Source organism: Convolutriloba macropyga, chromosome 1 (genome assembly GCF_964194025.1).
Source record: "Convolutriloba macropyga chromosome 1, txConMacr16.3, whole genome shotgun sequence".
NCBI lineage: Eukaryota > Metazoa > Xenacoelomorpha > Acoela > Convolutidae > Convolutriloba > Convolutriloba macropyga.
In genome coordinates, this window is record NC_134468.1 from 363,959 (window position 1) to 380,135 (window position 16,177).

General features: G+C 36.3%; 2 protein-coding genes across 2 annotated transcripts; both read left to right on the forward strand.

The window, feature by feature from the left end:
- The first annotated feature begins 2,139 nt into the window (after nt 1-2,139).
- Nucleotides 2,140-4,323, forward strand: LOC142354373 (centrosomal protein of 89 kDa-like). The gene has a single exon (XM_075406682.1). It carries the CDS (start codon nt 2,176-2,178, stop codon nt 4,162-4,164), a length of 1,989 nt encoding a protein of 662 aa, XP_075262797.1. The 5' UTR covers nt 2,140-2,175; the 3' UTR covers nt 4,165-4,323.
- Nucleotides 4,324-13,064: 8,741 nt separating this feature from the next.
- LOC142354449 (dnaJ homolog subfamily C member 16-like) lies at nt 13,065-15,367 on the forward strand. Its single transcript, XM_075406783.1, has one exon. It carries the CDS (start codon nt 13,194-13,196, stop codon nt 15,147-15,149), a length of 1,956 nt encoding a protein of 651 aa, XP_075262898.1. The 5' UTR covers nt 13,065-13,193; the 3' UTR covers nt 15,150-15,367.
- The last annotated feature ends 810 nt before the right edge of the window (nt 15,368-16,177 follow it).

Consider the following 16,177-nt stretch of genomic DNA (forward strand, 5'->3'; position numbering starts at 1 on the left):
CTCCCCCCTACAACCCCCAACATTCACTCCCAGTCCACCCTCCAGTGCCTGGCGGTTTCGACCCCCTTGTCTCCAGCCCTCCATTAATTCCCCTCCCCCCATCGCTTGAACCCCCCCCCCCCCCTACTCTGCTAACCCCGTCCCCAACGCTAGCGTCTCTGAGCGTTGAGCCGCAGCTGGGAATACCGAAGCCAAGCGCTCGTGTCGGTCGTTTGAAAGCAAATCGCCCGAGGTTATTCGTGTATGTTTGATATCTTTTGTCTCAAATGACCTTGAATTCGTGATACAACGCCTTTCGACGATTAATTTTTGAACTAAGTTTGAAGCACTTATTGTAGAACTGCGTTTATTTATGCAAAACGGTTGCTTGACCGTTTTAGACTATCGGACTGACTTTCTGTGACTTCTTGGGTTTATAGTTGTCTAAAGAGCTCCTCTCTCGTTTACAATTCGAAGCAGACGTACTCAATTGGTAGTAGATTACTTCTATAGTCAAATGAAATGAGCTCCAGAAATTGTCATTTTATCACCCCAAGTTTTAATAGTGTTCTGTGATAATGTCATTGTAGCCTCTCAGTGAACTCATTGCCAGCACCTAAACTTAGATAAAGTAGCAAAATAACGTTTGCAATAGCTTTTGACAGTTTGCGTACTTATTGTCGTGCGAAAATGAGTAGCAATAGCATCTGGTTTTCGCAGTATCTGAGAGGTGGATGATTCGTTATTTCTTTAAATTCAGATTGTTTTGATACTAGCATATCAGGGCATAAATTTTAGCATAATTTTCAAATAAAACGAAGAACGCTTCTGGAAGATTGATGAAGTATTTGGAATGTTTTCGTGACAAGAACAATAAGTGGATATTTTACGTTGGTACCCCCCCCCCCCCCCACTACATTATGCACACTGTACACCCTAGTTACAGAACATGTGCCATTACATCATTATGTAAATCATTATTTAAAAATATGGCACGTGCTCTTGGGGGTGCAAATGATATACCCATGCACCTTTGGGGGGGGGGGGGGGGGGGGCGCAATCGAAGATCCGAATTGATAATGATGTCCGAATTGATAATGATGAGGTATTTGACTCTACTTCTCCCTGAATTAGTAGTTTGAAAAATTTAAGCAGTTGAAAAATTTTCGTAGCAATTGATTTATTTGTTCCTTCCTCCTTCTATTTCTTAACTGAAATTAATCAATCTGTCAGATACTGAAAATGGCGTATTTCGTGTATATTAATATGCGAGTTGTTTGTTCTGAGTTTAAAACGAGCATATAACAACATATAAATGGACATTTTGCTGAGGTTGTAGGAAAATGACACTCATATTAGTCGTTGCATTTTGTATCTCACCATGCTTGCTCGAAGATGAAAAAATTGACAGTCGCTCTTCTTGCTCTCAATTTTTGTCATGCTGAATCAACTTTGCTTTTAGAACATTTAATGAGTTGGGGACAGGCGGCATAGATAAATGCGAAGAGAACGAAATTTGGGCTAAACAATTTTGGCTGTGATATTTATCCTTAGTTGAGAAAAATTATTTTGTTTCAAGACTTCTTTTGGCTTTCTTCTGTCACCTCAGCTACAATGATGCTGATTTGGATTGAGAATCTGGTAATGTTTACTTGTAATACGAGTGATCAGTTCGATTCATTGGAAAACTTCTTCAGAAATCTGATATCAACGACTGATTTGTGACGATCGACTTTTAAAACCTTTTTTATTGTCTTAACTGTGATCGTGCAACATAAGACAATTTGTTGTATGGTTCATGTCTCTTTTAAACGCAGTATCGGAACAATCAGCTTTCCCGGAAAGCATTTCTTGGTTCTTTTTATGACTTTCGCTTAAATCGTTGAGTGCAGTCAAGTCGTTTAAGAGAGTTATTTGCTGACTTATTTGCTTACTTGTCTCAATTAAACCAAAGTGATACATGAGTTACACTAGAGCGGGTAGATTTTGAGTTGAGGCGTTATGTAATTTCTATAATGTCGAATCTATACCAGAAACTAGAATGTCTTTTCATCGTGCGCTGTTTTCCCCTAATTCAAAATTGGCAGTAACATGGCGAGAAAACAACAGAAATCTGTTGTAAGTGATCATATCGAGTGATTAGCGCATTAAGACTTGAAGGATGGTAATGAGCGCTTTATATTTTTAAGAATAGTAATGGGCAAGAAGAAGGAAAAGCCAGACGATGGAAGCATGCTGCTTGCACGAGCTTTCCTACCTCACACTCTGATCGCTGCAACTCCAGAGGTTTCACCTGAACTATACAATGCCAATCCAATTCACATGGCCATCGTCAATGCGGGTAATATGGCCGCTTCCTTCAATTTCATCGATCCCAATTACAAGTCATCAAAAGAAAACGCACGTCAATCTGGTGCCAGCTCTGCAAACGCTCGTACTCTGTCTCACGTCGAAGGTTACGAGGATATGCGACATGATCTTACATACCCTGACGTTGAAGGCTACCATTCCGGGAATGAGGATGAAGTTGATCAACGCTCCGATTTGGAAGGAAGTCTTTCGATGAGAGGAAGTTTTCCGCCGTCGCCGGTTAAAGTTGCCGAAGATACGATGGAATCGTCAAGTCATCTTCATCAATACAGTAAAGTGGCCACTGGTGGGCTTACATTGAATGATGAAAATGACTTGTCCAGAAGTGCAAGTCGGGTGAGCTTCAAAGAAGATACAGAAAGAGATTTGACCTCATCTTTGAAGGAAGAGAACCAAAAGTTGCAGCTTAAACTGCGTGATGTGATTAAACAGATTAATGAGTTGCAGACGCAGAAAGAAAACTACATGATAAGTTTAAACGAACGAGAGTACACGATTAGGACGCTTAACAAAACTGTTGATAATTTACAGCAAGAGAATACACAGCTCCGCGAATCACTTTCAGGAATGAGAGAGCGCACAGTTAACGAAACGGAGATGAAAGACACTAAAACAAAACAAGTTTCACAGTTGCACACTACCATGTTGAAAATGAGCGATCAGTTAAAGGCATATCAAGATAAATTGGGAATTGCTCCTGAAAAGCTACCAGTTGACGATCGTTTTCAGAAGTCGAAACCTGATTGGCTAACTAATAATGAAGTACTGTCGCCGCTAATGCTCGCATACGAAGATGAAATAAATCAGAAAGACGCTCAACTTGATAATTATGAAAAGAAGTTGAAGGAGTTTCAAGAAACAGTTGATGAAGTTGTTCAAGAGAACAGACAATTGCATCTTGCCAGAGAACGAGAGGCAGAAAATGCGGAATGGCTTAACGTTCAAGAGCAAGCCAAGTTGGTACTGGAAGAAAACCAAATCTTAATTGAGCAACTAAGCGTGCAAAGTAAACGGTCAAGTGAGGTCAACCATGTCCACAAAAGTGAGATTAGCCGATTGTCACGAAGTCTGGTTTCAGCTGAGGCCGATCGAAACTTCTACGCCAGCGAACTGAAGCGAGTTAGTGAGAACCACGCGTTGATGATTAAAAGGTTTGAAGCTATGGGTGTTAACAAAATAATAACAATCGAAGAGCACGGAAATGCTTTGAGCGAGTTGAACTTAAAAATTGCGAACATTGAGGACCATCATAAGGCTGAAATCGAAGGCCTTGTTGCCAAAGTTGAAAAATCGGAAGAGGAGTTCAATACTTTGCTGAATGAGAGATCCATGAGCAAGGTTGAACTCGAAGGACTTGAGGAAAAAGTGGAATCCGTTCTGAAAGCCCAGATCAAGTGGCAGAGAAAAGCTACAATCTTGGAGAAGAAATTGATGGCTGCTGAGGAAAAGGAAAGACTGTTGAGTGAAAAGCTTGAGTTGGCTCTCACTGCTGCAGAGCGTGCCACAGATGAACGCAATTTATACGCGGAAGGATTGAGGGCTCAAATTGACGAGAAAAATCAGACAATCTTGGAGTTGCAAGATGAACAGAGCATGCAGAAAGAATTGGACGAAAATTTGAAGTCTTACAAATTGGTTATGAAAGAAAAGTTTAAAAGAGTAGCCCAAGATCACATATCGGCCAAAAAAGAGTTTGACTTAAAAGAGGCGAATTACAAGATGGAAATTGAGAGTTTGAGGAGGAGTTTGATGAGCGAAACTGTGAAAAATGAGCACTTGTTGAGCTCAGTCAGGCTATCGAAAAGTCCTTTCTAAAATATGCTTTAGTTTCATCAACTCTTTTCAGAGGCTCACTTTGTTGTAAATTATTTCTAGAAATTTACGCTGTAGATAAAACATCCATTGTATATGTCATCGCTAATTTGTATATATTATTGGTATTGTTAGTCGAGAAATAAATTCTTTCGCACTTGATTTTTTTGGAATATTATGACCTCAAAGCCTTTGTGTTAGCAACTTTTGTGGTCAGCATTTTTTCTGTCCAGGTTTGTGGCGAGCGTCATTGAAAAAGGACGGATGTTGGAAGTTTTTAGCAGTGGTTTTAGACTTTTAGAAATCATTCGGCTAGATTATCAGTATTGCCATGAACATTGGCTTGTTTTTGATTTGATTAACACAAAAATAAGTGAGCTGGATTTTTATTCTTGAAAACATCCAAGAAGTCAAAAAAGGTTGGATCTAATATTTGAAAAAGCTGTAAAATGTGAACGGTCAGGGTACATTTGAGTTTGAAATTTTTTGAATAATCTAGTTGTAGAATGTTAGTAGAGAAACTGCGGGCTGCTGAGGAAAATGAATTAAACAAGGCAATCCGATTTTCCTTCTGACGAGTGCTTTTTGCCGTATCGTCTATGGGTAAGAGGTAGTGAATCAAATTTTCTTGGTTGCAAAAAATGTTTTTCTTTTCAGTGATCGAAGTGTCCTAAAGCTCTCATTATAATGGTTTGTGGTTCCTTTCGAAATGTTCAATTTCCAATTGCATTGATCGATTGATTCTAGTCATGCAGTTTTCTATTTGCTAATATGTTTAGAATTGCAGCCTCTCATGTATGTTTGCTCAGTTTCCTCGAAAATGTTGAATCAAAGGCACAACATCAAAATTCGGTTGCTTTTTGAACTTTTAATCTTTATTTTGGGACAAAATGTGTCAAGAAAAACATACAGACAACTGTTTTCTTAACAGTGCTACAAGCTATACACCTGTATGGAAAAGAAGCTTCTAAAGAATAAATTTTTGATTTTACTTATAGCTCCATGTTGCGAATTTAAGCTAGATTGTTATTATATTGAGCTCGTCGATTGTGGCCCATGAACAGGCTTTTTATATTGTGTGTTGATTATGGCTTTAGTGCCTTTACGCGGCAAAATATAAATTTGCTTTGAGCATACGGTCGCTGTTTTCCACGATCGATGTATTCATTGGAGAGAGTTGTGAGTGGTATCTTAAGAAAGCCCGTCCAGCGTTGAATAAAGAATTAAAAAGATTTTTTTTTGAATTTTGTTTTGCATGGAGTTATCGAGCTCTCAAATTTTGTAGACATTTGGCGGATTTAAATTGTATTTGTTCACATTTTCCATTTTTTGCTCAATATTTTGTCATCATTGCCAAAAAAACTTTCAAGTTTGTTAATAAAAGTGTTAGTGGTTTACGTTTAAGACAAGAAAGTCGCTCAACATTGTGATCCAAAGTTTTGGCTGAAATTTTCAAAGTTTAGCCTGTTTCATTAAATTTTCACTTTTATAGCACATAATTTAGCCGGAAGTACAAATCTAAAAACTGCTGAAACATTTTTGTCTAACTTCAAAAAATGGCCACTTTTACATTTGCTTGCTATGGGAGCAATCTGAAGTTGAATTTTTGCTTTTCTATCTTGTTTATGTTGATTATGGTTTCAGTGCCTTTACGCGGCAAAACGTAAATTTGCTTTGAGCATACTGTCGCTTTTTTCCACGATATCTGTCAGAGATGAATGAAAGGAACTAATAGATGTAATATACAATATGGTACCAAAAAGCTATGTACAACTCAAGACTTTTTTGTTCCGAGCCACCCTGGTGGGAGAGGAACTATTTTCTCAATTACTTGAGTTTTTTTAATTGCTCTCAAACGAAGTTAGTAGCACTTATTTAATAGGTGTTGGTCTTTTTTATGCAATTTTTTTCGCTTGACCGTTTTTGCGCTTTCTTGTAGATTATTCTCTGACTTCTCAAGTGACTTTTCACGCTTTCGTGCTTCAATTTTGAGTGATCTCTATTGCTCTCACTCCGCAGTAAGGCTTCTTGCTAAAATAAAATCGATTTGAGTATCGCAACAATGAGGGCCTGTTAGCCGAGTGGGCAGTGCTGCTGGTGAGGGATCGTGAGGTCCTTGGTTCGAATCCCGGCGTGGTCAGCTATTTTTGGACCCTTAAAGAAAATTTTTTCTAGTCTACAGCTCCGGAATTAAATTGCATCGCCTGTCGTTTGAGAGCATTTCTTCCGACATTAGTCGATTGATGTTTGTACGCAGTTAATTTCCGCCGATCGATGTATTCATTGAAGAGAGTTGTGAGTGGTATCTTAAGAAATCCCGTCCAGCGTTGAATATAGAATTAAAAAGATTTTTTTTTAATTTAGTTTTTGCATGGAGTTATCGAGCTCTCAAATTTTGTAGACATTTGACGGATTTAAATGGTATTTGTTCACATTTTCCATTTTTTGCTCAATATTTTGTCATCTTTGCCAAAAAAACTTTCAAGTTTGTTAATAAACGTGTTAGTGGTTTACGTTTAAGACAAGAAAGTCGCTCAACATTGTGATCCAAAGTTTTGGCTGAAATTTTCAAAGTTTAGCCTGTTTCATTAAATTTTCACTTCTATGGCACACAATTTAGCCGGAAGTACAAATCTAAAAACTGCTGAAACATTTTTCTCTAACTTCAAAAAATGGCCACTTTTACATTTGCTTGCTATGAGAGCATTCTGAAATTGATTTTTTGCTTTTCTATCTTGTTTGTGTTGATTATGGTTTCAGTGCCGTTACGCGGCAAAACGTAAATTTGCTTTGAGCTTACTGTCCTAATTTCCACGATATCTGTTAGAGATGAATTAAAGGAACTAATAGATGTAATATACAATATGGTACCAAAAAGCTATGTACACCTCAAGTTTTTTTCGTTCCGAGCCACCCTGGTGGGAGAGGAACTATATTCTCAAATATTTGAGTTTTTTAATTGCTCTCAACAAAGTTAGTAGCACTTAATTAATACGTGTTGGTCTTCTGTATGCAATTTTTTTGCTTGACCGTTTTTGCGCTTTCTTGTAGATCATTCTCTGACTTCTCAAGTGACTTTTCACGCTTTCGTGCTTCATATTTGAGTGATCTCTATTGCTCTCTCTCCGCAGTAAGGCTTCTTGCTAAAATAAAATCGATTTGAGTATCGCAACAATGAGGGCCTGTTAGCCGAGTGGGCAGTGCTGCTGGTGAGGGATCGTGAGGTCCTTGGTTCGAAACCCGGCGTGGGCAGCTATTTTTGGACTCATAAAGAAAATTTTATCTAGTCTACAGCTCCAGAATTAAATTGCATCGCCTGTCGTTCAAGAGCAAGTCTTCCGACATTCGTCGGTTTATTTTTTATGCAGTCAATTTTCGCCGATCGATGTATTCATTGGAGAGTGTTGAGTGGTATCTTAAGAAAGCCCGTCCAGCGTTGAATATAGATTGAAGTTTTTTTTAAATTTAGTTTTTGCATGGAGTTATCGAGCTCTCAAATTTTGTAGACATTTGGCGGATTTAATTTGTATTTGTTCACATTTTCCGTTTTTTGCTCAATATTTTGTCATCATTGCCAATAAAAACTTTCAAGTTTGTTAATAAACGTGTTAGTGGTTGCCGTTTAAGACAAGAAAGTCGCTCAACATTGTACTCCAAAATTTTGGCTGAAATTTTCAATGTTTAGCCTGATCAAAATTTCACTTCTATAGCCCATTTATCATAATTTAGTGGGAAGTACAAATCTAAAAACTGTTGAAACAGTTTTTTCTAACTTTAAAAATGGTTACTCTTTCAATTTTTTATCTATGGGAGCAATCTGAAATTAAATTTCTGCTGGTTTTCAAATTTAACACGATAGTTATCAAACAATCGTCAGTTATCAAACAATCGTCAATTATTTTTGATAAACTTTTTCGTAAAATTATCAAACATTCTTCAATGATTTTTGATCTGTTGAGATTTTCCCTGAAATTTTTTATCTCACTAACAGTTAGAACAGGTCAGCGACCACAATAACGGGGCTAGTTTTTGTCTGATAGCGGGATCGAATTGTGTAGGTCGCTGTTTTTAAAAAATCGCTTTGTTTCCTCTCAGTTAATTACCGGAATGTACTTACACCGGAATGATTTCATATTATTACTCATTTACCGACAAATTGTTCAGGTCAGCTTTTCCTGTTTTTTTGTGAATTGAAGTTACATTTTTAAATAGTGGTTCAACGCTGGGTTTCTTGCTTTGATTCTACAAGTTCTCATAAATATGTTTTTGATTTGAATTTTTGTTGTGTTTTGTTACAGAAGCAAACTAAATGAAAAATTCATTGGCGTTGAATGCATACCCAGTTATGTATATGTAGTTTTAATTTAGACAAAATCTTGGCATTTTAATGAATTGGACACTGATTTTAGACAAATTTTTATTGAATTTGTCTGTGTTTTCGGTATTTGTTTTCCTTTTTTATTTGTAAGACGTAATAGGGCTAACGAGAGGTCTCAATGGCTTCTTCTGGAGTATAAATGAACCCATTTAATGATTTCAGTTGTTAGGTAACAGTTTTCATGACTTCAGTTTTTTTTCAAAAAATGTAAACGTATTTGTTAAGCTGTTCCTTTCTTGTTCTTTTTTTGGTCAGCTTGTTATCTAGTCTTATCAAGGTCATATCCCATATCGTGTTTAGTGAATAACAAGTTGAATTGTTCAATTTGGTAATCCGACTCTGTTCAATGTTTTTAAAGTATACATTTTGTTTGTGTTGTCTCGTAGTTTTGTTAACGGCGTAGCTCATCTGAAACGGTATTGTATTATTCGTTTCATGGTTTTAGTTTAAATCATTTTTACTCATTCTCCAATAATTTTTGATATAGTCTGGTAATTTTTCTATCTCTTCATTTGTCGGAAGATAATTAAATCGAAAATGTGGATGAGCGGGGTCGGAACTTTACGTGCAAATGCACATTACCGAGCTTCCCTGTTTTGAAAAGTGCCAATATCAAGAAATAAGTAAATGTTTTTGTTCAAGTCGGTTCTATAGTAACGAGGCGCGTATATTACTAAATGTGGTTCAAGAAGAGAGGTTGCAGATTATCCTAGAAAATGGGTTATATCAATTAAGTCTTTCAGAAATCAATTCAAGAAATAGTTTTAATTGTTCCGACCCCACTTGTGTGGGGGAGGAACTATATACTCAAATGGGTTTTTTTTTGTTCAGTCAATTTTGGCCGATCGATATATTCATCGTAGAAAAATGTGAGTGGTATCATTAAAAAGCTCGTCCAGCGTAGAATTCAAAATCATAAAGATTTTTTTGCAATTCGTTTTTTTCGAGGAGTTATCGAGGATTGAAGTTTTGTGCGAAAACGGGATAATTAGCATGATTTTGGTCACATTTAGTGTAACTTTTCAAAAAAAGATCTTTAAATAAAAATATTAATTCAAAATTTGATTTCAAGCCACAAAATCGATCAGTTACGAGGTTACGAGTCCCTAATAGACGAAAGCCGATTAAAAGTCTCGTTATGGTCTCATAGGGAAGTTAAGTATCAAAAAACTTCAAATTAATTTTTTATAGCTTTTTAGAAATTTTTAATATGTTTTTTTTTGTTTTCTGAAGTCACCTAGAGACTAGTCACTTCTCATATCGAGGTTGCGTTAATGACAAACCTGATTTACAGTCTATGGAAGCCCAATGAACAAAAAAATTCGTTTTCAGGGAACCACTCGTGTATTTTTTTTGGCTTCGACTCATAGTTTTCTTAATTTTAAATGAATTTTTGATTTCCTTTTTGAGGTTTTACTAATTTTTTGGAGTCCTATTGCATAGACTCTTTGACTATAAGTGCAATAAGTTTCGTAAGGAGCAATAATTGAACCTATCTAGAGATTTGAGTGGACAGCTAACGGCTGTCAAGACTTAAAAAAAAGATTTTTCGAGAATTTTTTTTTAACATTAACCGATCCTAAACTTCTTTTCGTGAACTGTAAGTCAGTCTCAGTAATGAAAGGACCCCCTTCCTTTCTACTGCAACCAAAATTAATCTGGTTAGTGGCTCTATTTTCTAACTATTCTTTATATGACTTCAATGCCACAAGATTTCAAAATTAAAAAAAAGTTTCAATATTTTGTTATTATTGGTCCCTCTCGAAATTATATTACATTATCCTGATACTGATATCTCCCAGTGGCTTAGAGAAATTGTTCAAAGGATCATGGTTAAAGTTTTCAGAGGAAAGCTTATGGTTTAAATGGCTTCGACACTTTCTTCTCGCACTTTTCTATTGAAATTTTGGTTTTTGTCTGTATTTGTTGTTGCTTCCATAGCCATAAGACTTTGTGATGTCTTATTGATTACCTATGCACGGCAAATTTCCTTATCCTCCAATTGAGGCATAACTGAGCGTATTTGTTAATTTTAGTTCAAAGCTATTGAATTTAATGTCTGTTAAGACTTTCACATAAATGATTTTTCGGGAAATTTTTTTAACATTAACCAGTCCTAAACTTATTTTCGTGAACTGTAAGTCAGTCTCAGGAATGACCAAACTCCCTTATTTTCTAATTCAACTAAAAATAATCTATTTAGCGGTTTTATCTGCTAACTATTGGTGTTATGACTTCGATGCACGAATTTTTTTTTAGTTTTAAGATATTTTTTCTCATAATTTTGGTTCCTTTTGAAATTTCAACAAATTATCCTATTTCTGATTGTTGCATTGGATTAGAGAGGACGTTAGAGGGATCATACATAAAAGTTTCAGAGAAACGTTTATGCTTTGAACGGCTTCGACACTTTCTTCTCGCACTTTTCTACTTAATTTTTGAATTTTTGGATTTTGCCTGTTTTTGTTGGTTTTCATAGTCAATTTTTTATTGTAATGTCCTTCTGATGACTTATGAATGACAAATATCCTTTTTGTCTCCTCATGACTTAGCGTCATTATTAGCTTCCGTTGAAAGCTATTGATTTTAATTGCGTTAATACCACGGGTATTCTAAAACATTTCGTGGTTTTAATGTTTTGTTCATGTTTGTTGATTTATTGGAGTCAAATTGTTAAAAAGAAGTATCGCATTGCTGTTATAAAATTAGTTGAAAGTAGAAAAGTTTTTACTGAAAATTCATTTCTTTATAGCTTCGACAATTTTCTCGCTCAATTTTTATTTTGAATTTGCTCTCTTGGCTGTGTTTTTTATTCTTTAGGTAGCCGTAAAGTGTTGACCATTCTCATCAGCTTGCAATTGAAGATCGAATAATTTATGTGACCCGAAGCAGTTAGTTTATAACGAATAGTTTTGAAGTTTATGATATTATAAATACTTAAGATTTTAATGGATTTGTCATTTCTTTCAGTTTTTGTGGTTCTTTTCGTCAACTTGTGACTTTTTCTCATCATTGAGAGGTCCCATACAATTCCTTGTTTTTTCAAAATTAACATGTTTACCGATATTCTGAAATAAAGGATGTTTTGTTTGTTGGACAAAATGCGTTTTTGATAAAAAAAATTATGTGAGTGGTGTATTTGTGTTCCGTTAGCACAATCGCGTAATAACAGATCCAAATGATTTTCAAATATGACCCAATTGAACTTATTTGTTCATTCAGTATAGTTTTATCTGAGTTAGTAAAATTAGAAATTGGAATAAAAGGGCATAATTTTCAGACAATAGCTAATGATTTCAATGGCACCAATAGTTTGTGTTTTCGGATTGTTTGTAAACTGCTGATCGTAATTTTTTTAGTGTTTCTGCTTCTTTAGTCCATTCCGATGGCTTAGTCTAACCAAAGTTAGGTCCTATTGATTTCATTATGACTTTTTAGTAAATTTATCAAGAGTTATTTCGTTAAAAGCTATTGTTTTTTAAGACTTTTGAAATTATTATTTTTTGATTATCGCCTCATTATTTCTTCTGTTTGTCGACTTGTTGCCTAGTCTTATTAGGGAAAGATACTATTTGCAGCGTAGTTAGGAAAAATTAAATTTATGTAGTTAGGGTTTTGTCTGATTGTAATTTGATGTTGATACTAGGTGCTTTTAATTTTAGATATTGAGTTTTTGCCGTGCAATTTGTTTTTCCTTTTTGTTGTTGTTGTTTTTTCTCGTACTCTTTTTAATGGCAGATCTCATTGTAATGAGGCATGGCAATATTTAATTCAATTATTAGTTTGGTTGTGTAACAATTTTTTTAAACTCAAACATCTATTTTTGTTTATCTCATTGTCAAAAATTTAAGTCAAATGACAGTTAAGTCAAAAATGTAGATGAGCGCGGGTCGGAACATCATGTGCGAACGCACATTAACGAGCCGCCTTGTCGAAATATGTACTGTTTGTCGTTTAATGTAAAATTTGATTTTGTCTGTTACTCATGAACCAAGAAAAATAGCAAGCAATCAACAGTGCACATATTTTCTTTGGTCCGAGAATTTTACTGTCCGATGACAGATTTCTTCATTTCCATAGATTTTCGTAAGAGGAAAATTTTCTCGTTTGCGTTTTCCGTACTTTTTATGCTTGAATTTTTTAGGCAGAAAGTAGCGCTTGTAACCGACTCCGTGAATTTTCATTTACTGGGCGTGAACTGGGCAATTGTCTGCAAATGAACTTTATGGGCATTTTTGCTAATCATGTGCATATGAGAACCCGAAACAACCAAGCGTTTTTGAAGGAATCTCCATAACCAAGTTTTATTGACCTTGAGAATATTTTCTTGCCAGTAGGCATCAAGAGACCAAACTTAAACATTTTTAGATATGTATTGTATTTAAGTAACAAGAGCTTTGCAATTTTTTGCAAGGATTATAAGGCTGACCCAATATAAGCGCTATATGAAAGAGAATAGTGTCTTCTCAGTCTCTGATTGGATGGAGGTATACATCCAGTATTTCTACTGCTACAATTAATTCTCGAAAATCTTATTAATTCTTGTCCCTTGTTTGAGCTTGTCTCATTATTTGAGTGACGAACAACGGACCATTGAAATATAAAGAATGTTGAAAACTATGTGAACACTCGTAAATGCGTGTTTCAGTCAGGCATGGCAACTACACCTGTGCTTGAATTGAGTCAATTTTTTCTGATTCTCTGTCTGATTGTTTTGACTGCCTGTTTCGACCCTTATGAAATACTCGGAGTTAGCAGGCAAGCTACTGGACAAGAAATCAAAAAGGCTTACAAACGTTTGGCTCGTGAATGGCACCCTGACAAAAACAAAAGCCCAGAAGCTGAAGGAAAATTTGTTGAAATCAGTAAAGCTTATGAGCTCTTAACTGATGATGACAAACGGAGGAATTATGATCAGTATGGTGCCACAGACGACAATCCTCAAGGGCAGCAAGGTCGCGGGGGTCACGGATTCCCGTTCGGGTTCTCAGATTTCTTCGGAGGTCGAGGCAGGCCTGGTGGTGGGTTCCGCGGTGGACCGTTTTCATCCTTTTTTGACTCAGAGCCTGATGATTTGTTAATAAACAGGCACGTTTATGAAAAGGACATTCTCCCGCAGAGCCATAAACAAGTGTTTCTTATGTTTGCATATTCTGATTGGTGTGGCAATTGTAAAATTGTGAGGAAAATGTTTGATCAGTTGCATAAAATGTATCAAGACAAAGGAATCAGATTTGTGACAGCTGATGCAGACGTTGACAGATCCCTCATTTACAAACTGGGTCTGTCGAGAGTACCTTCAGTTTTAGCTATTGTCAAAGGCAAGCCTAAATTATACCAAAGAAGAGAATGGTCCTTATCGAGTATTGAGCAGTTTCTATTTGAGCACATACCACATGTTCGCATTCATCAACTCAGGTCTAAACAAGAATTAGATCACTTCTTGGATGAGCTAATCACAGAAAACAAACCTCGAGTTGTTATTTATACAGATTCGAAAGCGCCACCGAATTGGGTGAAAGTCTTGGCATTCGCAAAGCAGAAAAGTCACTCTTTCGCATTTGTTTCTGCAAGGGACTATAAAGACAACGAAAATGAATTTTTGGGACGGAATGGAATGCTGTCAATATATGTATCAAAAGAGAGTCCTGCCGAAACTATAAGTCGAGCTGCAATGTATGCTGGCACTTTAAGTTTGGTCGAAAAATTCAAGTTGGTCAAATTCCCTCGACTTTCGAATCATGTGATTTTTGACAGTATATGCCCTACAGTTACCTCAATAAGCAATAGAAAATATTGTGTAGTACTTGTACATCCTGATGCATCGGAGCTTGAAGCTTACTCAGCAAAGATTGAGAAAATGAAGCGTTCGGGATTGCCATACGTTCTGAAAACTACTTTCTCGTATATTTCGCCGGAATCTTCCCAAGCCGGGTTCCTTTCGGCTTTGAATTACTCCTACTCAGGCAAACCTCAAATTGCAGTTCTTCTGCGGATCTCAGAGCGAGAGACGTATTTCAAATGGCACTCTTGGGCTTCACCAGCTTCATATGAAAACGTTGAAAGTTTTCTGATGAATGTTGCTTCTGGTCGAACAAAATTGTCAACGAGTGCTAAATTTGCTGAGCTAAGCGATGAAGAAGCTCCAGGGTTTATTGTACGCACTTTGACAAGAGCGTGGGAATCCTTCACAGATTCTATTTTTGTCATATTTGACTGGATCAGCTGGATGTTTCATTCTGAAGACGGCTTCATCATGATGTCTGTTCTGTTCATGATGATATTCATATTCGGTGGTAGTCTCGTCAGCGCGTTCTCCTCCGTGACGTCAGTTCCAGCTGGAAACTCCAATTACCAGCGTAGAACCTTAAACAAGTACTCGAGTCAATCAAGCACGCCATCATCAACAAGCTACAGACTCTCGGGAGGGGGTGAAAAATACTACAGTGGCAGAAATGACAGTACGTTGAGGCACCGAAAACATGAGCCAGAAAATGAGGAATTATTTGATGAGGATGATGACGAGGAGGTTTCAAATTCGCCGTCCAGTGCCAGCCAGGCATCCAGTAACGGTTACGGTGATGTTGGAAATAGCTGCTTCAGCCAATGATGCAATTTGTCGCTGTGAAGCTTATGCTAAGATTTTTTTCCTTGTGTCTAGTTACTCTGCCCGCTCGAGACTTGAATAGCTAAATCACTTTTAAGCATTTTGAAATTAAAATGTTGCTAGCTCTTAATTCTTTCCAAATTACCCTGTACATTTATAAATTATTTGCATTCTTTATTTACTTAACCACGACTTCCAATATATATTAGGTGTACACCAAAGTTTTTGTCTGGGTAAAAGTTTGGCACATTGGAGGAATTTTTAACTGATATTTAAATTTGTTTAATTGCTCTCAAAGGAAGTTTTTTGGAAATATACTGAACCTTTCTACCATAATATTTTAGCACCCTATAGTTTTACAAAGTGAAAAGGTAAAGTATGACGCTTACTTACTTATGGTGCTTACTTACTTATGTCGTTCGGTATAATCGTTTTATGCATTTTTTGCTTGATCCATTTTTCTTCTCACCATTTGACTTTTTGAGCAACTGACTTCTTAGTTTTTGATCAACCGAAATTGCTCTTGTTCATAATTTAAGTCGCAAAATTAATTCGTGACAGTTTACTGCACAAAATCAAACCAAAAGTGAGCCAAAAATGGTTTCATTTTATCATTTCAATTCTTAGGTCTACAATAAACTCTATTACCATCAATTTAAGGCCGTTAGTGACACTATACCCCTTCTTGGTCAAAGTAAGGCACAATTGACCCCCTTGTAGTTTAAGAGCAATTCGACAGACTGAAGTCGATTATGTTAACACATTGTAAAGGCTTGGTATCATTGAAACATCAAAGGATGTTTTTCACCGGTATTTGATGAAAGTAAATGACAGAGGACTCGCTAATGTGCGTTGTCACATGATGATCTGACCCAGCTCATTCACAGCCTTGGCTTAATGCTTCAACCAAATGAAGTAGAGATGGGAAGCGTTCAGAATAATATTAGTATTTCATATTTGTTCATTTAATTTTTGATAGATCCTCAAATTATGACACTCGAGTATACAAGTTAGGTATACAGCCTAGTGGT

Excerpts from the sequence above, each read along its gene's own strand:
- LOC142354373 (XM_075406682.1), top strand. The coding sequence starts at position 2,176 with ATGGGCAAGAAGAAGGAAAAGCCAGACGATGGAAGCATGCTGCTTGCA.
- LOC142354449 (XM_075406783.1), top strand. The coding sequence starts at position 13,194 with ATGGCAACTACACCTGTGCTTGAATTGAGTCAATTTTTTCTGATTCTC.